This window comes from Triticum urartu, chromosome 2, assembly GCF_003073215.2.
Source record: "Triticum urartu cultivar G1812 chromosome 2, Tu2.1, whole genome shotgun sequence".
Lineage (NCBI taxonomy): Eukaryota > Viridiplantae > Streptophyta > Magnoliopsida > Poales > Poaceae > Triticum > Triticum urartu.
The window spans coordinates 530569406-530595233 of NC_053023.1; the positions used below are offsets into that span (position 1 = coordinate 530569406).

General features: G+C 45.9%; 2 protein-coding genes across 2 annotated transcripts; one reads left to right on the forward strand and one right to left on the reverse strand.

Annotated features, from left to right (window-relative positions):
* Window positions 1-191: 191 nt before the first annotated feature.
* LOC125541779 (sugar transport protein MST1-like) lies at window positions 192-4713 on the forward strand. The gene is made up of 4 exons (XM_048705109.1): window positions 192-410; window positions 2825-3144; window positions 3259-3891; window positions 4017-4713. The coding sequence occupies exons 1-4, from the start codon at window positions 275-277 to the stop codon at window positions 4473-4475; spliced, it is 1548 nt and encodes a 515-aa protein (XP_048561066.1). The 5' UTR covers window positions 192-274; the 3' UTR covers window positions 4476-4713.
* A 17227-nt stretch (window positions 4714-21940) lies between these two features.
* LOC125538521 (sugar transport protein MST1-like) lies at window positions 21941-25702 on the reverse strand. Its single transcript, XM_048701808.1, has 3 exons — window positions 25399-25702; window positions 22703-23655; window positions 21941-22607 (listed from the first exon to the last, which is right to left on the reverse strand). Exons 1-3 carry the CDS (start codon window positions 25532-25534, stop codon window positions 22173-22175), a joined length of 1524 nt encoding a protein of 507 aa, XP_048557765.1. The 5' UTR covers window positions 25535-25702; the 3' UTR covers window positions 21941-22172.
* Window positions 25703-25828: the final 126 nt, after the last annotated feature.

Consider the following 25828-nt stretch of genomic DNA (forward strand, 5'->3'; position numbering starts at 1 on the left):
CTGATAAAAATAATAGTTGCTGAACATGCCCACTTGGTGTGGTATGTGGATGGCTAGGCTATTCAGACGTCCAGGTAAGATTTGCATTAATCAAATGTTTTTGAAAGACCACTTGTGTGTAGACTTAGAAAGTTAGAATACAAACCTCCGCCTGGTTAAGCTATAAATACACACACATCGCCGGTGGTCTTCTACCATTCAGTATATTCTGTAGTCCAGCCCATCATTCCATCCAAACCAGAAGGACTTGCGATCAAGCGCGAGCGCTTGAGAAATGGCGGCCGGTGGCTTCGTAGCAGGCGACAGCCGTGTGCAGGAGTACGGCGGCCGCATGACTTTCTCCGTCGTGGTGACCTCCCTCATGGCCGCCTCTTGCGGCCTCATCTTCGGCTATGACTCTGGCGTCACAGGTCCGTGCGTTCTGTGTGTTCTACTCCAGTAAGCTTAGTTCCAAGGCACACACTCTGGTTCACCCTTTAATATAACTAGCGAGTATTAGCTAAGCTGATTTGATGTTCCTAAATTAGCTTTACACAAACCTGTCTCCCTTGTTAGTTGGTTTAGTAGAGTTTTAATGAAGCGAAAATAAGAAGTCATTAGAGTCAAAGTTGAATCTATCTAGTAGTAATAGTAATACAGGATGAGATCCAACAGACGGCAAGAAATTTTAATATGTGCTCCATCTAAAGCATGACATCTCCACCGTAAGCATGTGATCCAGGCATTGCGTTGACGCCATATGCATTAAATTATGGAGTATACTTTATGTGTGGTTAGAATGGGCAGATGCTTCCGCATGACCTGGGAGCATATAGCATTTTTTTTGTCCATTATTGAATGGGAGATTATTTAGAATACGCACTCACACGGTCCGATGGAGAAGAAGGAACGAGCGGATGAGGCTTGACTAAGATAGAAGAAGCTTCACAGGTTTTCGCAAAATGAACAGAGCTCTCTATCAGCTCCCGTGCGACTTTGGAACATCCATATAAAATATCTAACGGTCCGCATTAATCTTTTCTTGTTTTATGCACCATTGGATCTTGTTCCATTGTAGTCAAGCCCGAGCAGAGACGCCATCGTGTGTGTTATTTGTGACTGAATGACCATCATATAGGCAATGCCGCCGCAATTGTTCTTTCAAACTGCATATATTTTTACTCTTTTTATGATACTTTTAGAAAACTATTAAAATGAGGAAAATGATATATTTTTTAGCAACAAAAATTGATAGATATATTAAATAAAAATAAGAAACTATTGGGCTGGCCCGCGTGACTAGCATTGCAGGTTATTGGACTAATTTGTTGCACAACACGTAGAAAAGGAGTTCTCCAATCTCCCTCTGACCACACTCCCAATCCCTACTTGGCGCCCTCTGCGTCACTTACAGGCTTAATTGCAAATGACGCACACTCCTCCCTGTGTGCATTGTAGGGAATAGGCCGACCCATGCAACGTTTGTTCATCTTTCTTTTCACGAAAAGCTTTTTACAACAACCAGTTTTGGGAAGCTCCTTGAAACTTTCAACAGGTTCTATGAAGCTTCTAGAAGCTTCCTACCGGGTTGTCTTTTTCCATTTTTTGGACCGGTCTTATTCTGTTTTTTCTTTTTATTTTCTTTTTATTTTCTTTTTCAAATGCATGAAAATTACCAAATTCATTTGTTAATCTGCAAACTATGTTCAAAGTCACATTTTTATAATTCGCACTATTTTTTCAAAAATTATGAACTTTTCTCAAACTTGCGAACTTCTTTTCAAACCTGACAACTTTTTTTATAGTTTGTGGTTTTTTTTTCAAAACCGCGAATTCTTTTCACAATCGTGAACTTTTTCTTCAAAGCCATAAACATTTCCAATTTTACATTTTTTTATTCAAAAGTCAACGGTCAGCCGGTCAACCAATTAACCAGAGTTCCCCGAGCAAGCGAGCAAGGTGAGCAGTCATGTGAGCAGGAGTGAGTTAGATATCGAGTCGCATTGATAGGCCGGCCAAAAGCAACGACATGTTTGTTTCTACGGCGCACGCGCTGAACGGGGGTTCCCGACCGCACCTTACAAATGCTATATACCGCCTGTACTGGTATATAGTGGGTGATTGCCCACGTAAGCAATACATGGGCCTGAGGCCCAATGTCATAGCAGATAGCCGGTTTTCCTAGTTTTTTGTTTTTTGTTTTTCACTTTTCAGTTTTGGTTTAATTTATTTTTTCCTTTTCTCTTTTAGTTTCCTTTTATCTTTTGGAATTTTTTTATTTTTATGTATAATTATTTTTTCCTTTTTAATATTCTTGTTTTATTATTGTTAACAAATATTTTGATAAATACACCAACATTTTTAGCCTATATATGGACATTTTTCTAAACTACTTATGCAGTTTTTAAAATATGTAAATTCTTTTCAGAATTAAAAAATATCATGTTATGATAGAATAATTATGTTCTAGTATATGAACATTTTAAAAAATGTGCGTAAGCTTTTAATATTATATAAATATATTTTATAAGTTGTGAATACTTATTGAATGACATGAACACTTCTCTTAATTACATGAACATTTTTAAAAATACATAAACACTTTTCTGGCTTACTTGAACATTTTTTAAAATGTGAACTCTTCTTAATTGATGATTATTTCAAATACTTGATATTTAAAAATGGAACATTTTTTTTCATATTTTTACATACTTTATTATATTATTTAAGTGTTTATAGTTTTATTGTGTTTTAACATAATTTCGAAAAACAATCATACTGCAAAGCAGAGTGTATGGCAAGAACTTTTATCCTTATACATATAATGTACTTTTGGTTGACTCAGGTGGCGTGACACAAATGGAATCGTTCCTGAGCAAGTTCTTCCCGGAAGTGCAGAGCAGGATGAAGAGCCCGAAGCGTGACGCATACTGCAAGTACGACAACCAGTGGCTCACCGCCTTTACATCGTCCTTGTTCATCGCCGGCACTCTATCATCGTTGGTGGCGAGCCGAGTCACGAGGAGGGTGGGCCGCCAGGCAATCATGCTGATTGGCGGTGTCATGTTCCTTGCCGGCTCGATCATCAACGCCGCGGCCGTCAACATCGCCATGCTCATCATCGGCCGGATTCTACTCGGTTTTGGTCTTGGGTTCACATTACAGGTATATATGGAGGCCCAAAAATACAATATAATTGCGGCCCTGGGGTATTTTGAGGCCCAATACCGACCATCTCCTTTTTTATGCATACTGACCATCTCCTTCTTTTTACCGCAGGCAGCTCCTGTGTACCTCTCTGAGACAGCGCCGGCGCGGTGGCGAGGCGCATTCACGTCGTCGTACAACACGTTCGTCGTCATCGGCATACTGTCCGCTACCATCACCAACTACTTCACCAACCGCATCCCTGGCTGGGGATGGCGCCTCTCCCTCGGCCTAGCAGCCGTCCCGGGCGTCATCATCGTCGTGGGAGCCTTCTTCATCCCGGACACCCCCAGCAGCCTCGTCCTGCGAGGCCAGCCCGACCGAGCCCGCGCGGCGCTGCAGCGTATCCGCGGAGATGGCACCAACATCGATGCCGAGTTCAAGGACATCGTCCGCGCCGTGGACGAGGCACGCCGGAACAACGTCGGCTCTTTCCGGAGGCTATTCAGCAAGCAGTACCGGCACTACCTGGCCGTGGGGCTGGCCATACCCATCTTCTTCGAGTTCACCGGCATGATCGTCATCGCCGTATTCTCGCCTGTGCTGTTCCGCACGGTGGGGTTCAACAGCCAGAAGGCCATACTTGGTTCTGTGATAAACAGCATGACAAACTTGGTAGCCACAGTTCTGTCCACCTTCGTTATGGACCGCACCGGCCGTAGGTTCCTGCTCATCGTTGGGGGCATCGGCATGATGTTCTGCGAGGTATTCCCTCCGTTTTTTCAGTTTGCATAAAATTTGTCAAAAGTCAAAAGTCAACATTCACAATATGAAATCGATATCATTAGATGGCTCGATATAATTGAATTTTGGTTGGTGAACTAATGAAGGTGGCCATCTCATGGGTGATGGCGGGCCATCTCGGGAAGCACCAAGGGGTGACGATGCCGCATGGCTACGCGACCGCTGTGCTGGTCCTCATCTGCCTCTGCACGTTCAGCTTCGGTGTGTCGTGGGCACCGCTCAGATGGGTGGTGCCGAGCGAGATCTACCCGGTGGAGATCAGGTCGGCCGGGCAGGCCATGAGCATCTCTGTCGCACTGTGTCTCTCCTTCGTGGAGTTGCAGGTGTTCATCGCGTTGCTCTGCGGCATGAAGTACGGCGTGTTCCTCTTCTACGCCGGCTGGCTTCTGACAATGACCATCTTCGTGGCAGCATTCCTGCCGGAAACCAAGGGCGTGCCGTTGGAAGCAATGCAGTCAGTGTGGACGGGACATTGGTACTGGAGGAGGTTTGTCAAGCAGGATGCCAACCATGAAAGCCAAATCACCAGTGTGTCAGCTAATTAGTAAGTCCAGATAAAACTGGTTTAGACGTGATGTGTAATCTATTTCATCAAATCGTCTTAGTAGTAAAACTTATTGTATTATTACTAAAAATGAAGATGCAAATGCAATATAAGAGGGTGTTGGGTTAGGCTTAAGACCATCTCCCGGTTCCCAGCAAAATTTCTGTATTGGGAGAGTTGGACTAAAACATGACTTATTTCCCCTTTGGTGACCAGGAAAAACATTGTAAGTAAAAGCATCTCCAACCGGACCCCCTGTCTCCCTCCTTATGTCAGTGTTGACGTATAAATTTATTACCTACTCTCTTCTTTCAGATCGGTCTTTTGGTTGCATTGGCTAGAGCATACACTTCTATATGCAACCCACTTTCGGTCCCAGCTGGTGCAATTAAATTGCAGCCACTTTCGATCCACGTTTAGGCCTAAGGTGGCCACACATGAGAGGGGTGTTGACATATAAATATGTTGTATAGTCTTTTCCATCAGATCAGTCTTTTGGTTGCATTGGCTAGAGCATGCACTTCTACAGTCAGGGCGAACAGCCTGGACAAGGCTCGAACAAGAAAACGTCACCCAACCGAAACTCCTATGCGGACGTAGAGGCCTCCACTCTCGCTAGGGTTATGTATCCTCTTGGTGGCGGCGGCGGCCGACATTGAGTAATTTTGCCCTACCACCCAACCTTACATAGTGATCACTGGTTCATACTGATCAAGGAGAGGGGCAATCCTCATGTGCCTTCCCGGTCTTGGCCAGCGTCGTCGCCATAGATTGGGCCGGTTCTAGGGTTCATATGCCTCGATAGATCGTTCATTTTGGGCGGGTGATGAGTATGGAGGCATCAGGGTTGAGCACGACCATGGATGGCATCCAGGAGATGATTGAGAAGCTTGGTTTGAAGGAGGATGACTTGGATGATGTTATGTTTGAGGAGGAAGAGGCGCCGACGGAGACTGATGTTAGATGGATGGCCATAGCCTGTGTCCACAAGGAGAAGACATATAGTTAGTTTTATAAAAAAACATGCGTGTGTCATGGGATCTCACTCAACCCGTCGAGACTCACCCACTGGAAGACAAACTTTATACTCTGCATTTTTCTTGTCTCCGTGACTGCAAGCAAGTGATGGAAGGAGGACCATGGATCTTCAAAGGGGATGCGGTAATTCTTGCTCCATATAATGGGTTCTCAAAACCATGCACTATCTATTTAGACATGCTTGCTATATGGATCCGAGTCCATGATCTACCAAATGACTTTGTAGATATGGTGAAATCGCTTGCTGCCTAGGTGGGTGAGTTTGTGTTTGCGGAGCCTTCCAGATTGTGTTAAATTCGAGCATCTTCCGGATTGGTGTGCGGTTTGCGGCCATTTGGGCCATATGTACAAGGAGCATGAGAATGGTGTTCACCTTCCTAAAGCACTTGCTTTTAAGAACTTGTGTGCGACATGGTTCATGAGAATGGGACCCTCGAAATTGGCAAGCTTTCAACTTCGTGAAAACTGGTGGTTTGAGAGGGCTAATCCCCTGGTGGTCCTATGAAGGCCATGACCTCATTCTTGATACTCACCTCATGGGAGGTTTGAATGAAAGAAATGCTAGAGTCTTCAGGAAGATTTCTACCTTGCCAATGACTATCTTTGTTGGAATCAAATCTGAGGCCAAACTATGGCGTATTGCAAAGGCTAAAAACCTAAGGTACATGATGTCGGGAGAGTTATTTGTTGTAGTGTGGCTTGATAACCCACAAGTATAGGGAATCATGACAGTCTTCGAGAGTAGTATTTCACCCAAATTTATTGATTCGACACAAGGGGGAGCCTAAGAGTATTTGTAAGTATTAGCAGTTGAGTTGTCAATTCAACCACACCTGGAGAACTAAATATCTGCAGCAAAGTGCTTAATTAGTAGCACAGTAATATGATAATTTGATAGTAGTAGCAACAGTAGCAACACTAACGGTAACAATAACAGTAGCAGTTTTATAGTGATCGTAATAGCAGCAACAAGGAAAGTAACCTAGCAAAAACTAATATGAGAAAAGCGTAGGCATTGGATCAGTGATGGATATTTGGGTTGGATGACATTCATCATATAACAGTCATAATCTATAGTGATACATAATAGCTCCAATTCATCAATATAATGTACGCATGTATTCCTTATATAGTCATATGTGCTTGAATAAGAACTTGCATGACATCTTTTGTTCTATCCTCCTATGACAACGAGGTCCATAAGGATGTCTAAGGGGTATTAAGGCCTCCTTTTAATAGAGAACCGGAACAAAGCATTAGCACTTAGTGAATACATGAACTCCCCATACTATGGTAATCGCCAGAAAGAATCCCAATTATTGTCACCTTGGGGTATGCGGATCATAACACGTAATAGGTGCATACAACTTGCAAGATAGGATCAAGAACTCAAATATATTCATGAAAACATAAAGGGTTCATATCTGAAATCATAGCACTCGGGCCCTAATGACAGACATTAAGCATAGCAAAGTCATAGCAACATCAATATCAGAACATAGTGGATACTAGGGATCAAGCCCTAACAAATTGACTAGATTAAATGCGAAATCTCATCCAACTCATGATCGTCTACGAAGCCTATGAACATCATGGAATTGTTGATGTAGGATGTTTGATGATGACGACGAAGTTGAATCCCCCTCTTCGTAGCCTCGAAGAGACTCTAGATCAGCCCTCTCGATGAAGAACAAGAAGTGGCGGCGGCTCCATATCGTAAAACGCGATAACTCCTTCTCTCTGTTTTTCTCTCTCTGCAAATAGGTATTTATGGAGTTGGAATTAGGGCAACCGGAGGCTCGTGGGACCCACAAGCTCATAGGCTTGCCTTGGGAGGGTGGGCGCACCCCCTGAGCTTGTGACTCCTGGGTGACCCCTGTTGAGGAATGTAGTAATTTCAAAAAAATTCCTACGCGCACGCAAGATCATGGTGATGCATAGCAACGAGAGGGGAGAGTGTGATCTACGTACCCTTGTAGACCGACAGCGGAAGCGTTAGCACAACGCGGTTGATGTAGTCGTACGTCTTCACGGCCCGACTGATCAAGCACCGAAACTACGGCACCTCCGAGTTTTAGCACACGTTCAGCTCGATGACGATCCCCGGACTCGTCGCAGGGCTTCGCCTAAGCACAGCTACAATATTATCGAGGATTATGGTGGAAGGGGGCACCGCACACGGCTAAGAATATGATCACGTGGACCAACTTGTGTCTCTAGGGGTGCCCCCTGCCCCCGTATATAAAGGAGCAAGGGGAGGAGGCCGGCCGGCCCCTATGGCGCGCCAAGGAGGAGTCCTCCTCCTAGTAGTAGGACTCCTACTAGGAGGGGGAAAGAAGTGGGGAGGGAGAAGGAAAGGGGGGCGCCGTCCCCCCTCTCCTAGTCCAATTTGGACCAGGGGGGAGGAGGCGCGCGGCCCACCCTGGCTGCCCCTCTCTCTCTCCACTAAGGCCCATATGGCCCATTACTTCTCCCGGGGAGGTTCCGGTAACCCTCCGGCTCTCCGGTTTTCTCCGAAATCACCCGGAACACTTCCGGTGTCTGAGTATAGCCGTCCAATATATCAATCTTTATGTCTCGACCATTTCGAGACTCCTCATCATGTCCGTGATCACATCCAGGACTCCGAACTAACTTCAGTACATCAAAACTCATAAACTCATAATATAACTGTCATCGAAACCTTAAGCGTGCGGACCCTACGGGTTCGAGAACAATGTAGACATGACCGAGACACGTCTCCGGTCAATAACCAATAGCGGAACCTGGATGCTCATATTGGCTCCTACATATTCTACGAAGATCTTTATCGGTCAGACCGCATAACAACATACGTTGTTCCCTTTGTCATCGGTATGTTACTTGCCCGAGATTCGATCGTCGGTATCTTAATACCTAGTTCAATCTCGTTACCGGCAAATCTCTTTACTCGTTTCGTAATACATCATCTTGCAACTAACTCATTAGTTGTAATGCTTGCAAGGCTTATGTGATGTGCATTACCGAGAGGGCCCAAAGATACCTCTCTGACAATCGGAGTGACAAATCCTAATCTCGAAATACGCCAACCCAACATTCACCTTTGGAGACACCTGTAGAGCTCCTTTATAATCACCCAGTTACGTTGTGACGTTTGGTAGCACACAAAGTGTTCCTCCGGCAAACGGGAGTTGCATAATCTCATAGTCATAGGAACATGTATAAGTCATGAAGAAAGCAATAGCAACATACTAAACGATCGGGTGCTAAGCTAATGGAATGGGTCATGTCAATCACATCATTCTCCTAATTATGTGATCCCATTAATCAAACGACAACACATGTCTATGGTTAGGAAACACAACCATCTTCGATTAACGAGCTAGTCAAGTAGAGGCATACTAGTGACGTTTGGTTTCGTCTATGTATTCAGACAAGTATTATGTTTCCGGATAATACAATTCTAGCATGAATAATAAACATTTATCATGGTATAAGGAAATAAAATAATAACATCATTATTGCCTCTAGGGCATATTTCCTTCAGTCTCCCACTTGCACTAGAGTCAATAATCTAGATTACACAGTAATGATTCTAACACCCATGGAGCTTTGGTGCTGATCATGTTTTACTCGTGGAAGAGGCTTAGTCAACGGGTCTGCTACATTCAGATCCGTATGTATCTTGCAAATCTCTATGTCTCCCACCTGGACTAGATCCCGGATGGAATTGAAGCGTCTCTTGATGTGCTTGGTTCTCTTGTGAAATCTGGATTCCTTTGCCAAGGCAATTGCACCAGTATTGTCATAAAAGATTTTCATTGGACCCGATGCACTAGGTATGACACCTAGATCGGATATGAACTCCTTCATCCAGACTCCTTCGTTTGCTGCTTCCGAAGCAGCTATGTACTCCGCTTCGCATGTAGATCCCGCCACAACGCTTTGTTTAGAACTGCACCAACTGACAGCTCCACCGTTTAATGTAAACACGTATCCGGTTTGTGATTTAGAATCGTCCGGATTAGTGTCAAAGCTTGCATCAACGTAACCATTTACGATGAGCTCTTTGTCACCTCCATATATGAGAAACATATCCTTAGTCCTTTTCAGGTATTTCACGATGTTCTTGACCGCTGTCCAGTGATCCACTCCTGGATTACTTTGCTACCTCCCTGCTAGACTTATAGCAAGACACACATCAGGTCTGGTACACAGCATTGCATACATGATAGAGCCTATGGCTGAAGTATAGGGAACATCTTTCATTTTCTCTCTATCTTCTGCATTGGTCGGACTTTGAGTCTTACTCAATTTCACACCTTGTAACACAGGCAAGAATCCTTTCTTTGCTTGATCCATTTTGAACTTTTTCAAAACTTTGTCAAGGTATGTGCTTTGTGAAAGTCCAATTAAGCGTCTTGATCTGTCTCTATAGATCTTGATACCCAATATGTAGGCAGCTTCACCGAGGTCTTTCATTGAAAAACTTTTATTCAAGTATCCTTTTATGCTATCCAGAAATTATATATCATTTCCGATTAGTAATATGTCATCTACATATAATATCAGAAATGCTACAGAGCTCCCACTCACTTTCTTATAAATACAGACTTCTCCAAAAGTCTGTGTAAAACCAAATGCTTTGATCACACTATCAAAGCGTTTATTCCAACTCCGAGAGGCTTGCACCAGTCCATAAATGGATCGCTGGAGCTTGCACACTTTGTTAGCTCCCTTTGGATCGACAAAACCTTCCGGCTGCATCATATACAACTCTTCTTGCAGAAATCCATTCAGGAATGCAGTTTTGACATCCATTTGCCAAATTTCATAATCATAAAATGCGGCAATTGCTAACATGATTCGGACAGACTTAAGCATCGCTACGGGTGAGAAGGTCTCATCGTAGTCAATCCCTTGAACTTGCCGAAAACCTTTTGCGACAAGTCGAGCTTTGTAGACAGTAACATTACCGTCAGCGTCAGTCTTCTACTTGAAAATCCATTTATTCTCAATTGCTTGCCGATCATTGGGCAAGTCAACCAAAGTCCATACTTTGTTCTCATACATGGATCCCATCTCAGATTTCATGGCTTCAAGCCATTTTGCGGAATCTGGGCTCACCATCGCTTCTTCATAGTTCGTAGGTTCATCATGATCTAGTAGCATGACTTCCAGAACAGGATTACCGTACCACTCTGGCGCGGATCTTACTCTGGTTGATCTACGAGGTTCAGTAGTATCTTGTTCTGAAGTTTCATGATCATTATCATTAGCTTCCTCACTAATTGGTGTAGGTGTCACAGAAACTGGTTTCTGTGATGTACTACTTTCCAATAAGGGAGCAGGTACAATTACCTCGTCAAGTTCTACTTTCCTCCCACTCTCTTCTTTCGAGAGAAACTCCTTCTCTAGAAAGTTTCCGAATTTAGCAACAAAAGTCTTGCCTTCGGATCTGTGATAGAAGGTGTATCCAATAGTTTCCTTTGGATATCCTATGAAGACATATTTCTCCGATTTGGGTTCGAGCTTATCAGGTTGAAGCTTTTTCACATAAGCATCGCAGCCCCAAACTTTCAGAAACGATAACTTTGGTTTCTTGCCAAACCACAGTTCATAAGGCGTCGTCTCAACGGATTTTGATGGTGCCCTATTTAACGTGAATGCGGCCGTCTCTAGAGCATATCCCCAAAACGATAGCGGTAAATCAGTAAGAGACATCATAGATCGCACCATATCTAGTAAAGTACGATTACGATGTTCGAACACACCATTACGCTGTGGTGTTCCGGGTGGCGTGAGTTGCGAAACTATTCCACATTGTTTCAAATGTACACCAAACTCGTAACTCAAATATTCTCCTCCACGATCAGATCATAGGAATTTTATTTTCTTGTTACAATGATTTTCAACTTCACTCTGAAATTCTTTGAACTTTTCAAACGTTTCAGACTTATGTTTCATTAAGTAGATATACCCATATCTGCTTAAGTCATCTGTGAAGGTGAGAAAATAACGATATCCGCCATGAGCCTCAACATTCATCGGACCACATACATCTGTATGTATGATTTCCAACAAATTTGTTGCTCTCTCCATAGTACCGGAGAACGGTGTTTTTGTCATCTTACCCATAAGGCACGGTTCGCAAGTACCAAGTGATTCATAATCAAGTGGTTCCAAAAGCCCATCAGTATGGAGTTTCTTCATGCGCTTTACACCGATATGACCCAAACGGCAGTGCCACAAATAAGTTGCACTATCATTATCAACTCTACATCTTTTGGTTTCAACATTATGAATATGTGTGTCACTACTATCGAGATTTAATAAGAATAGACCACTCTTTAAGGGTGCATGACCATAAAAGATATTACTCATATAAATAGAACAACCATTATTCTCTGATTTAAATGAATAACTGTCTCACATCAAACAAGATCCAGATATGATGTTCATGCTTAACACTGGCACCAAATAACAATTATTTAGGTCCAATACTAATCCCGAAGGTAGATGTAGAGGTAGCGTGCCGACTGCGATCACATCGACTTTGGAACCATTTCACACGCGCATCGTCACCTCGTCCTTAGCCAATCTTCGCTTAATCTGTAGTCCATGTTTCAAGTTGCAGATATTAGAAACAGAACCAGTATCAAATACCCAGGTGCTACTGCGAGCATTAGTAAGGTACACATCAATAACATGTATATCACATATACCTTTGTTCACCTTGCCATCCTTCTTATCCGCCAAATACTTGGGGCAGTTCCGCTTCCAGTGACCAGTCTGCTTGCAGTAGAAGCACTCAGTTTCAGGCTTAGGTCCAGGTTTGGGTTTCTTCTCTTGAGTAGCAACTTGCTTGCTGTTCTTTTTAAAGTTCCCCTTCTTCTTCCCTTTGCCCTTTTTCTTGAAACTAGTGGTCTTGTTGACCATCAACACTTGATGCTCCTTCTTGATTTCTACCTCCGCAGCTTTCAGCATTGCGAAGAGCTCGGAAATAGTCTTATTCATCCCTTGCATATTATAGTTCATCACGAAGCTCTTGTAGCTAGGTGGTAGTGATTGGAGAATTCTGTCAATGACGCAATCATCTGGAAGATTAACTCCCAATTGAATCAAGTGATTATTATACCCAGACATTTTGAGTATATGCTCACTGACAGAACTTTTCTCCTCCATCTTGCAGCTATAGAACTTATTGGAGACTTCATATCTCTCAATCCGGGCATTTGCTTGAAATATTAACTTCAACTCCTGGAACATCTCATATGCTCCATGACGTTCAAAACGTCGTTGAAGTCCCGATTCTAAGCCGTAAAGCATGGCACACTGAACTATCGAGTAGTCATCAGCTTTGCTCTGCCAGACGTTCATAACATCTGGTGTTGCTCCAGTAGCAGGCCTGGCACCCAGCGGTGCTTCCAGGACGTAATTCTTCCGTGCAGCAATGAGGATAATCCTCAAGTTACGGACCCAGTACGTGTAATTGCTACCATCATCTTTGAACTTTGCTTTCTCAAGGAACGCATTAAAATTCAACGGAACAACAGCACGGGCCATCTATCTACAATCAAACATAAACAAGCAAGATACTATCAGGTACTAAGTTCATGATAAATTTAGGTTCAATTAATCATATTACTAAAGAACTCCCACTTAGATAGACATCCCTCTAATCCTCTAAGTGATTACGTGATCCAAATCAACTAAACCATGTCTGATCATCACGTGAGATGGAGTAGTTTCTTTGGTGAACATCGCTATGTTGATCATATTTACTATATGATTCACGCTCGACCTTTCGATCTCTGTGTTCCGAGGCCATATCTGTATATGCTTGGCTCGTCAAGTATAACCTGAGTATTCTGCGTGTGCAACTGTTTTGCACCCGCTGTATTTGAACGTAGAGCCTATCACACCCGATCATCACGTGGTGTCTCGGCACGAAGAACTTTCGCAACGGTGCATACTCAGGGAGAACACTTCTTGATAATTAGTGAGAGATCATCTTAAAATGCTACCGACAATCAAAGCAAGATAAGATGCATAAAAGATAAACATCACATGCAATCAATATAAGTGATATGATATGGCCATCATCATCTTGTGCTTGTGATCTCCATCTTCGAAGCACCGTCGTGATCACCATCGTCACCGGTGCAACACCTTGATCACCATCGTAGCATCATTGTCGTCTCGCCAATCTTATGCTTCCATGACTATCGCTACCGCTTAGTGATAAAATAAAGCATTACAGCGCGATTGCATTGCATACAATAAAGCGACAACCATATGGCTCCTGCCAGTTGCTGATAACTTGGTTACAAAACATGATCATCTCATACAATAAAATTCAGCATCATGTCTTGACCATACACATCACAACATGCCCTGCAAAAACAAGTTAGACGTCCTCTACTTTGTTGTTGCAAGTTTTACGTGGCTGCTACGGGCTTAAGTAAGAACCAATCTTACCTACACATCAAAACCACAACGATAGTTTGTCAAGTTGGTGATGTTTTAACCTTCGCAAGGACCGGGCGTAGCCACACTCGATTCAACTAAAGTTGGAGAAACTGCCACCCGCTAGCCACCTTTGTGCAAAGCACGTCGGGAGAACCGGTCTCGCGTAAGCGTACGTGTAATGTCGGTCCGGGCCGCTTCTTCCAACAATACCGCCGAACCAAAGTATGACATGCTGGTAAGCAGTATGACTTATATCGCCCACAACTCACTTGTGTTCTACTCGTGCATATAACATCAACACATAAAACCTAGGCTCGGATGCCACTGTTGGGGAACGTAGTAATTTCAAAAAAATTCCTATGCGCACGCAAGATCATGGTGATGCATAGCAACGAGAGGGAAGAGTGTGATCTACGTACCCTTGTAGACTGACAGCGGAAGCGTTAGCACAACGCGGTTGATGTAGTCGTACGTCTTCACGGCCCGACCGATCAAGCACCGAAACTACGGCACCTCCGAGTTTTAGCACACGTTCAGCTCGATGACGATCCCCGGACTCGTCGCAGGGCTTCGCCTAAGCACCGCTACAATATTATCGAGGATTATGGTGGAAGGGGGCACCGCACACAGCTAAGAATATGATCACGTGGATCAACTTGTGTCTCTAGGGGTGCCCCCTGCCCCCGTATATAAAGGAGCAAGGGGAGGAGGCCGGCCAGCCCCTATGGCGCGCCAAGGAGGAGTCCTCCTCCTAGGAAGTGGGGAGGGAGAAGGAAAGGTGGGTGCCGCCCCCCCTCTCCTAGTCCAATTCGGACCAGGGGGAGGAGGCGCGCGGCCCACCCTGGCTGCCCCTCTCTCTCTCCACTAAGGCCCATATGGCCCATTACTTCTCCCGGGGGGGTTCCGGTAACCCTCCGGCTCTCCGGTTTTCTCCGAAATCACCCGGAACACTTCCGGTGTCCGAATATAGCCGTCCAATATATCAATCTTTATGTCTCGACCATTTCGAGACTCCTCGTCATGTCCGTGATCACATCCGGGACTCCGAACTAACTTCGGTACATCAAAACTCATAAACTCATAATATAACTATCATCGAAACCTTAAGCGTGCGGACCCTACGGGTTCGAGAACAATGTAGACATGACCGAGACACGTCTCCGGTCAATAACCAATAGCGGAACCTGGATGCTCATATTGGCTCCTACATATTCTACGAAGATCTTTATTGGTCAGACCGCATAACAACATACATTGTTCCCTTTGTCATCGGTATGTTACTTGCCCGAGATTCGATCGTCGGTATCTTAATACCTAGTTCAATCTCGTTAGTTGTAATGCTTGCAAGGCTTATGTGATGTGCATTACCGAGAGGGCCCAGAGATACCTCTCCGACAATCGGAGTGACAAATCCTAATCTCGAAATACGCCAACCCAACATTCACCTTTGGAGACACCTGTAGAGCTCCTTTATAATCACCCAGTTACGTTGTGACGTTTGGTAGCACACAAAGTGTTCCTCCGGCAAACGGGAGTTGCATAATCTCATAGTCATAGGAACATGTATAAGTCATGAAGAAAGCAATAGCAACATACTAAACGATCGGGTGCTAAGCTAATGGAATGGGTCATGTCAATCACATCATTCTCCTAATGATGTGATCCCATTAATCAAACGACAACACATGTCTATGGTTAGGAAACATAACCATCTTCGATTAATGAGCTAGTCAAGTAGAGGCATACTAGTGACGTTTGGTTTTGTCTATGTATTCACACAAGTATTATGTTTCCGGATAATACAATTCTAGCATGAATAATAAACATTTATCATGATATAAGGAAATAAAATAATAACATTATTATTGCCTCTAGGGCATATTTCCTTCAACCCCCTCCAGTAGTTCTCATCGCCAATATTTTTTATATTTTCTGGATATATTCTCCGTAGATTTTCAGCTCAATTCGAGAACTTTTATTTCTGCATAAAAACAACACCATGGCAATTCTGCTAAAAACAACGTCAGTCCGGATTAGTTCCATTCAAATCATGCAAATTGAAATCCAAAACAAGAGCAAAAGTGTTTGAAAAGTAGATACGTTTGGGACGTGTCATGGACAAGGCCATTTTTTCCTTTATATATACTCTTCTATTTTAATTAATGAAAATGAAGAAACTTTTGCCTTTTTCTAAAAAAAAGTATTGACTGCATTTTATGCATCTGACTATTAAACTCCACACAAATGCTTTGAAAGCGCATCAATGCAGCCTTTCAATTCAGACGAATTTTGCATGATAGTTGGTGATGTTCAATTATCATATATGACCACTTTTCCATTGGGGGGAGACACCAGGACATGGTGTCTATATAGTCCACGAGCACCGACGATACGACAGCCCGCAAATTTGCCCACTCTACAGTCTTCACCTGCCCAAATGACCATCTCAACAAGATGTTCCAATGGCCATTATGGGCAGCGGTGGGTACCAATATCATCGGATCCCAGCATATGGCAAACAAGTTTGGAAATACCATAGATAATGGGGCTCCATCTACCCACGGGTCAAGCCAGAACAGGGTATCCTCTCCATTGCCGATGGAGAAGGACAACCTAGGATAGATCTCCCGCTTGATCTGCTAGATGGACTTCCAAAATAGGGATCCCTCATACGCGAACAAGCAAGTAGTGGCTCACCCCGTGATACGTCTCTGTCGTATATATTTTTTTGATTATTTCATGCCAATATTATACAGCTTTTACATATTTTTGGCAACAACTTGTATGATTTATTAGACTAACCTATTGATCCAGTGCCCAGTGTCAGTTCCTGTTTGTTGCATGTTTTTTGTTTCGCAGAAAATTCATATCAAACAAAGTCCAAACGCGATAAAAAATTATGGAGAATTATTTTGGAATATATGTGATTTTTGGGAGGTGGAATCAACGCAAACGAGGGCCCACATGCCCCAAGATACACCAGGGTGTGCCAGGGGGTGCCAGGAGCGCCCAAGTGTCTTATGCCCTCCTCGAAGGTCGGTTGGGGACCTTCTCTGGCGCAAGAAAGATAATTTATGGAAAAAATCATGTAAAACTTTCAGCGCAATCGGAGTTACGGATCTCCGGGAATTTAAGAAACCATGAAGGGCTAGATCCGGGGAGCACGAAACAGAAGAGAACAGAGAGGGAGATCCAATCTCGGAGGGGCTCCCGCCCCTCCGCCGCCATGGAGGCCATGGACTAGAGGGGGAACTCTGTGACGCCCCCGATTCAATCGTACACTAATCATACATGCAAACGTGTACGATCAAGATCAAGGACTCGCGGGAAGATATCACAACACAACTTTACAAATAAAATAAGTCATACAAGCATCATATTACAACCCAGGGGCCTCGAGGGCTCGAATAGAAGAGCTCGATCATAAACGAGTCAGCGGAAGCAACAATATCTGAGTACAGACATAAGTTAGACAAGTTTGCCTTAAGAAGGCCAGCACAAAAGCAACATTAATCGAAAAGGCAAGGCCTCTTGCCTGGGAGCCTCCTAACTACTCCAAGTCGTCAACGGCCGTCACGTAGTAGTAGGCATCCTTGGGGTAGCAGTAGTCATCAGTGGTGTCGTCTGGCTCCTGGGATCCGTCATCTGGTCGCAACAAACGGGTATGGGGGAAAAGAGGTAGCAAAGCAGCCGTGAGTACTCATCCAAAGCACTCGCAAGACTTACATCAGATCTAAACTAAGTATGCATCTGTATCAAAGGAAATGGGTTGTATCTGTGGACTAAACTGCAGAATGCCAGAAAGAAGGGGAAATCCTAGCCTATCGAAGACTAGCATCTTCAAGCATCTTGCAGCATATAGAAGAGTACAGATCAACATAATGTAAAGTAGTAGTGTTATCAACCTCGGCCAGAGATCATTTCTCGACTCCCTGCGAGAAAGCAATCCCAGAGCCATACTATCCATTTCTCATTCACAATTCATTTCTCATCACAAGTATCCAGTTCTAGTTGTATCGATCGGGATACAACTCCAAGTGTCCGTTACCGTAGGACAGGCTATCGATAGATGTTTTCTTCCCTGCAGGGGTGCACCAACTTACCTACCATGCTCGATTAACTCCGGCCGGACACACTTTCCTGGGTCATGCCCGGCCTCCGCCAAACAATACACCGCAACCCGACCTAGGCTTAATAGAGAGGCCAGCACGCCGGACTAAACCTATGCCCCCAGGGGTCATGGGCCATCGCCTCGGGAACTCCTGCACGTTGCGTGGGCGGCCGGTGAGCAGACCTAGCAGGTGCTTACGCAGTCCAACCCGGCGCGTGCCGCTCAGTCGCTGACGTCTATTAAGCTTCGGCTGATGTATACGACACAGAACGCCCATACTATGCCCACGTGATGGTTAGTGCTATCAGGACAGAGGCCCCTCAGATCAAATATCCAAACCGTAGTGGATTAGGAGCACGCGGTAACGAGCAGAGACTCACGATCGATGTGACCCCGTCGCCCCGTCTCGAGTACTTGTGGCAAAGGCTAAGAATGCCCGGCCACGCCTCGTAAGTATCTCGCGGGCACCTTCCAGGTCAACCCGACTCCACATCACTCGCTATTAAGCTCGCGTGGGTACCCCTCAGGGCCGACCCGTCTTTAGTAACATGGCTCAGTGCAAAGTCATAGTAACCATAGTAACTCTGTGTCTAACACCAAGGGGAAAACCCGAGGAATCACCCCCGGTGAATTCCACTCGATGTTGTCATCAAGGTGAACGTAAGAGGATCCACCCTCGAGGTTCACACTTGAGGGGTTGCACGACAGAGCCGTAACGGAAGTGGTTAAGGAGGAAATCACCCTCGATGATCACGACCGAATAGCTACACTACAGAGATCTCATCAGGAGTGATGTATGAGGTTCACCCTCGGCACTCGATAGTAACTCTATAGTGTCGTACAACTAGGGGGGTGATGTGCGGTGTCGGGGCCTGGACGTCGATCACGTTGATCGAGTCATCGAACATAAAGCGAGGCAACTGGGACAAGGTGGGGGTCACTGATGGATCTCTAACCAATCTATACTAAGCAGTTTAGAATAAGCAGGTAAGGTATGAAAGCAGGTAACAAAAATAGGCTATGCATTAGAGTAGGATCATACATAAAGCAGTAGCAGTTCTAATGCAAGCATGAGAGGGAAAGAAATGGGCGATATCAGAATGATCAAGGGGGGTTTGCTTGCTTCGAAGCTCTGCTGAAAAGGAAGAAGTGTCGTCGTCGACATAGTTGATCACAGCGGCATCATCAGTCTCAGGGTCTACCGGAGAGAAGAGGGGGAAGAAACAGTAAATACAGAGCAAACAGAGGCAACGAAAAGCATGGCAGGACAGTAAGCTATGCTAGGGTGACCTAACGCGGTACTACACGTTGCAGACGAAGAGGGAAAACATGCGAAGAGGTTTTCCGGTGTTTGGCGTTTTCCAAACACAGGAAAGAAGGGGAAAAGTTCCATGCTCAGCATGCTAGGGGCATGTGACAGATGAACAGACTGCGTATTTGGAGTCGTTGGATTTTTCTGAGCAACTTTCATATATAAAGTTTTTCCATTCGAGTTACGAATATTTTTCTATGATTTTCCAGAGTTTCTAGAATTTTTAAAACTATATTAATTCGAAAATAAATATCTAAATACTTCTGTCACATGGGGTTATGCTAGCCGGTGTGTATTACAGGTGGGGCCTTGGGTTGGGTTGACCTAGTCAATTTGACTGGTCAACAGGATGTGTGGCCCACATGCATAGATTATATTTATCTAAACAGATAAATTAAACAATCCTAATTAAAGGAGGCGGGGGACACATGTCTTAGAGTAGCAACTAATTTAACTAGTATACAGTGATATCTAGAATGGTAGAACTCATTGATCCGGTCACTACACAGTGGGATGAGGAACTAATTCGGGATATCTTTTATCCAGTGGACGCTATTAGGATTTTGCAGATTCCACTTAACTTTCAGGCCTTTGATGATTTCATAACGTGGCACCTTACAAACCATGGTAGATTCACGGTCCGAAGCCCATACCATGAACAGTGGTCTCACAAGTACAGGAGCCAATCCATGGGGAGTTTGAAGTCAAGTAGCACCCTACAGCCTGCTATTTGGAAGCAGATTTGGGAACTGCAGATACCCCAAAAAATTCAGATATTCTGCTGGCGTGCACTTCGAGGTATTGTCCCGCTAAAGTCTATACTCGCTGATCGACACTTACCCATCAGTGGTGCGTGCCCAGTTTGTCACAAGGGGCCTGAAGATATGAGACACCTGTTGTTTCAATGCGATTTAGCACGGAGCTTGTGGTCTGGTTTAGGTCTAAGTGACCGTATAGATCATGCGATGCAAGTGGACTGATCTGGGTCAGCAATTTTGGAATTTATTCTCACAGAACCAGACTTGCCGTTGGTGACTATGCCAAATGTAACCTTGAAAGAAGTTGTGGCAGCAGGAAGCTGGTATATATGGTGGCTGCGGCATCGCCACACCCATCATGATTCGTGTCCCCCTGCATTTTGGTGGCCTGTCTCAATCCTGAGCATTGTCGGGAACTACAAGGAAACTTTCTCACGAAAGAATGATCAAAGAGTACACAAGTGGAAGAGGCCGGAGGCAAGACACGTAAAGCTAAATGTAGATGCCTCCTTCCATGCAGATGAAGGCTCTGGTGCTACTGCGGCAGTTCTACGGGATGACAAAGGGCGATTTATTGTAGCTCAATGCAGATATATTCAGTTTGCAGCGGACATCACTACAACTGAGGCTATGGCGATGCGAGACGGCCTAAGCTTGGCAAACTCATTGGGCTTTAACAGGGTCGAAGCAGAGTCGGATTCCCTAAGCGTTGTTAATTGCTGTCAAGGACAAAACCAATGGTGGGATGCAGCAGCGACGGTTTTTGCCGAATGCATTGATATAGCAACTTTGATAGGAAAGGTCATTTTTTCTCATTGTTTTCGTGAAGCAAACTCAGTAGCTCACGAGCTAGCTAAATTCAGTTTTAGTACTAAGTGTGAGACTAGTTGGACTAATGAACCACCTGGGTTCTTAGTTTCACATATCGTGAATGATGTAATATTGATTGATTAATAAAGCTAGTCATGATGGCCTTTCCTCAAAAAAACTAGTATACTAATTAGTACGGTGGTGGCTGGGCCTTAGGAGTTAGGTGGGCTTCCTGCCCGGTAACACATCAAGTGTATTCAAATTATGTGGTTGGATTGCTAGAGTATGCACATGGTATTCCTTCTCAAAAAAAGTTGTCTAAATCTAAAAATTGTCAGTGGATCAAAATTTAACGACTTAAATTTATGTTTCAGAGTAAATAATAATGGTATGAGTAATAAAACATTAATTTAATTATGTATTATGTATTATATAAATATAATTTTTAAATCGTGCAAACATTAATTCTTTATTTTGAAAATGTCCATAAGTTCTTAAGGTTTTCAATTGTATACATACGTAGACCAATAGGTTGTAGTTTTTAAAATAATATCAAAGTGATTTTGTTAGCCAGACAAAATAGTTAGATAATATTAAAGGTTGTAAAATTTGATAGTATGCACTATGAATTACCTGTGCGCTATTTATTATTTTTGAAATGAAGTTATGTGGAAAAACACACTCTACTTAGTTTTATCAGTATTTGTGTTGCTCGCGTGCATTGTCTTGGACACGGCGACCACTGTCGATGAGAGGGAAAAGGAGGTTAAAAGGTGACATAGGTGGGCATCGTGTTAAAAAAGAGGTGTGGACCTATGAAGGCCTTGAGCCATACTTTTTAGAATATACATATGTGATTTTTCTCTCCCGTTGCAACGCACGGCCATTTTTTTGCTAATCTCACTTGATTGTTTAAGCAAGACATCCCCATCCCACAAGCAAGGATTGAGCATTTCCGCAGATGCGCATTAGCGATGACCTGGAAATAGACGGATTAAAAGTTTTTCGACAAGAGAGCATCGCTCGGTCTAAAAATCTTAGCTAAAGGTTTATATTTTTGTCCCTTGGTTTATGGGTGCAGCAAGGCGCGCCCTTTTGATTCTCCCACTTTCGAGTTTTACCGGACTACGAGTACCAATCTAGCGCTAATAGGAGTATTATATATCCATGACACAATGCGAAACCAAGCCATATGCCAAGGACGCACGCAGACGCAGGTCAGGTGGACTCATTTCCGAACTTGTGGTCCTTGACGAACCTGCCCCAGTACCAGTGGCGCGCGAAGACGTGGCCCATGGAGTCAAGCGGCACGCCCTTGGTCTCCGGCACCAACGCCATGGCGAAGGCGGTCATGACGACGAGCCAGCACGCGTAGAAGACGAAGACGCCGTACTTGAGGCTGCACAGCATCGCCAGGAAGCACTGCGCCTGCACGAAGTTGAGGCCCAGGTTGAGCGCCACCGCCGTGCCCTGCCCCGCCGACCGCACCTCCACCGGGTATATCTCGCCGGGGATGGTCCAGTACAGCGCACCCCACGACCAGCTGAAGCTGGCCGAGAAGACGCACGTCAGCACCAGCACCGCCACCGCGTACCCCTTGGGCATCTTGCTGCCGTGCCCCAGGTGCGTCCCCGCGATGCTCGCCATTGCCACCTGCAATCAAACGCAAAGCCATCAGTGTCCCAGAGCATACGTACGCTGGGATGGAAAATGTAGTACTGTAGGTCTTTGTTGTATGCATTGCATGCCTGGCAGGTGAACATGAGCGCGCCGCCGATCGCGAAGAGCAGCTTCCGGCCGTAGCGGTCCATGGCGACGCCCGAGGCGATGATGCCGCCGATGTTCATCAGGCCGAGAATGATGGCGCCCATCAGCGCCGCGTCGCTACCGAACCCTATGGTCCGGAAGAGTATCGGCGAGAAGAAGGCCGACACGGTCACGCCGGTGAGGTTCAGGAACACGGGGAACGCCACGGCCATCACCAGGTACGGCCGGTACTCCCGCCGCAGGATCCGCCGGAACGCGCCCTCCTGGTTCCGCCGGTCGTGCTCCACGGCGGCCAGTATGTCGCCGAACTCCGCGTCAACGTCCACGCCCTTGCCGCGGACGCGCTGGAGCGCGGCGCGGGCATGGTCGTGCTTCCCGCGCAGGACGAGGCTGCTCGGTGTGTCCGTGATGAGCACGGCGCCCAGCACCATGACGGCGGCGGGGACGGCCGCGAGGCCGAGGGACAGGCGCCAGCCCCATTCGGGAATCCGCGACGTGCCGTAGTTGATCAGGTTGGCGACGAGGTACCCCACGCTGATGAACAGAGGGAACGCGGAGATGAACCCGCCGCGCCACCGCGGTGGCGACATCTCGGCAAGGTAGACCGGCGTGGCCTGGCCGGAGAACCCGAGGCCCAGGCCGAGCAGCATCCGCCCGACGATGAGCATGGCGAGGTTGGCCGCGGCGGCGTTGACGAGCGAGCCGACGAGGAACATGCTCCCCCCGATGACCATGATGGCCTTGCGGCCGACCCGCCGGGTGACCCGGCTCGCCACCAGCGTGCCCACCATGCCGAAGGCGTAGAGCGAGGAGGTGAAGGCCGTGAGCGCCTGGTCGTTGTACATGCAGTAGACGTCCTTGCTCGCGTGCCTCGTCGTCTTGAGTAAGCCCGGGAAGAACTTCTTCAGGAAAGACTCCATCTCCGAGACGCCCCCTGATCCCAAGACGTTAGTGCCATGAACACGATTCACTTAAATCATTTGCAGAGTTAGTACGTACTACGATAAAATGACACGCAAATTGGAACGAGCGTGATTTAGCTTCTCTATTAGTATATTATTATTAACTGCGGATGACTGTAAACCCAAGTGTTGATATATACTCTATTCTTCCTCGAACCAAAATAGTCAGATAACCGATTCTTAGATCTTAGTACAGCACGATTCTTAGATCTTAGTACAGCACTATTCTTTCTGGCAACCGGATTCGTTGGCATTATTTGACACTCACTGGCGCAAATATTCCCTTCTTATTTTTGCGGAAAGCAAATATTCGTTTTTGTTCAGAAAGACGCAAGTATTCTTTACCAATCATCGTATGAAACTAGTAGCATGATATCTCATGATAAAAGTCTGATCTTGTCAACCTCATCCGTCCATCACTCGCTCGGAAATGACACGCTCCTAATCCCGGTCGATCCTAGCTTCCTTTCGCGAGAGCACAATCGACTAACAACTGAGTAGTAGGAGAGTAGCCTATAGTACTCCACTGCTCGAATAAACCCCACCTAGGACCAGGAAGCCTATCCACCAAATTCGAGTGGAAAAGCAACTTTGCCAGTACCCCTTTCCGCTACTAGGAACTCAGAAACGTATCACAAATCCCGGCTGGCTTTGGCTTCGATACCCCCGGGAAAAAAAATCGCGACGGGTCACCCGGCGGGACGTCTCGCCGTCGCCAGCACGGCACCTTATCGCGTATATGCCGTCCAAAACTGGTGATGCGCGTGGTGACACGGACGATTAAGGGCAGAAGGCCGTACTAACACCGAGCAGAAAAGCTGTGCTCAGCTTGGTCCGAAGTCAGAATGAGCCATCAACGACACGAACGAATCGGCGAGCGTGAAAGCTAACGAGCCGTGCCATAGCTGTCGTGTCTAATGGGCGCTCCACGAGCCGTGGGATCGCCGGACAGCACGCCGCTGGCCCCGTCCAACTCGACACGAATCGGGTGTGCCCTCTCCTCCGGTCCCTGTCGTCGATGTGAATGAAGATCATGGGAGAAGAAAGGGTGTGATGAAGGGACCATTTGGCTTGATTCACGTAGTACGGCTTGGCGCACAAGCCTTACTGGTGGGAGGAGTATAAATATCTTTCTGCGATGCTCCCGGCCGTGTACACTGCTGGGCACCACTGTTCCCGGGAGTGTGATTTGTGCAGCGCAAGGACTGATCTGACGGGAGGAGGACGGGTGACAGGGCCTGCCGGGCTTTCAATTGGATCTAGTCGTCGTACCAACTCAATATTTTACTGCCTGCCTGTTTGGCGTGTGGGTGATCGACGAAGACGAAGGCACATGCCTGCCTGACTGGTTAGATTAGAAGTTGCGGTGCGATTTGGAGATATTTGGGGATCGGACATGGAGACAAACTAAGCTGAAACTACTAGTATAATTAAATTTTATTTAGCCGGATGCTCTTCATGGCTTCAGATCACGATTTCGATTGGCCGCAGATGGTGGCCAACTCACAGCATAGCTCCTGGAAATCTAATACTTTAATACCCAAATCAAGAACAGCATCGAGAGGCGAACCACGAACTGATCGATAAAACTCACTCCCTCCGTCCATCCAAACTCCAACCAAAGGGAGAAACGTGCGAGGAGCGTCGTAGGCAGGTATTCCGTCCACAGTTCCACCAAGAGAGATGTACGGACGGCGATGGGGACAATGACGCACCTGAGATGCCAATGTCGTAGCCGAAGATAAGGCCGCCGGAGGCCGCCATGAGACAGGTCACCACGACGGGGACGGTCAGCGCGCCGCCGTAGTCCGGCGCGCCGGCGCCGTTGAGGAGGAAAACGCCGCCGGCCATCCCCGGTCCTCGCTCTCCCACGCCGGTCAAAGGCACGACGTGAATCGGAGGTGTGGTGTCGCTGGTAGGAGCACGAGATAGCGCGAGGCTGGCTATAGCTTGCGCGAGAGCGCGCAGTGCTGATGTCTTCGGAGCTGCTCGCGTGCTGCCAAATGCTTATGTACAGGCTTTCAGGGAGAGTCCTTATATAATGTCTAGGCTCTTCCAAAACGTTGCTGACCTCATCCACATAAGCTCCACTTGCGCATTTCACGCTTACCAGGACACCCCACGGCATAATGCGGGAGCTATCTA

Excerpts from the sequence above, each read along its gene's own strand:
- LOC125541779 (XM_048705109.1), top strand. The coding sequence starts at position 275 with ATGGCGGCCGGTGGCTTCGTAGCAGGCGACAGCCGTGTGCAGGAGTAC. Across the intron at positions 411-2,824 it reads CTATGACTCTGGCGTCACAG|GTGGCGTGACACAAATGGAA; the intron begins GTCCGTGCGTTC and ends TGGTTGACTCAG. Across the intron at positions 3,892-4,016 it reads TCGGCATGATGTTCTGCGAG|GTGGCCATCTCATGGGTGAT; the intron begins GTATTCCCTCCG and ends GAACTAATGAAG.
- LOC125538521 (XM_048701808.1), bottom strand. The coding sequence starts at position 25,534 with ATGGCCGGCGGCGTTTTCCTCCTCAACGGCGCCGGCGCGCCGGACTAC. Across the intron at positions 23,656-25,398 it reads CTACGACATTGGCATCTCAG|GGGGCGTCTCGGAGATGGAG; the intron begins GTGCGTCATTGT and ends TCTTGGGATCAG. Across the intron at positions 22,608-22,702 it reads CGCTCATGTTCACCTGCCAG|GTGGCAATGGCGAGCATCGC; the intron begins GCATGCAATGCA and ends GTTTGATTGCAG.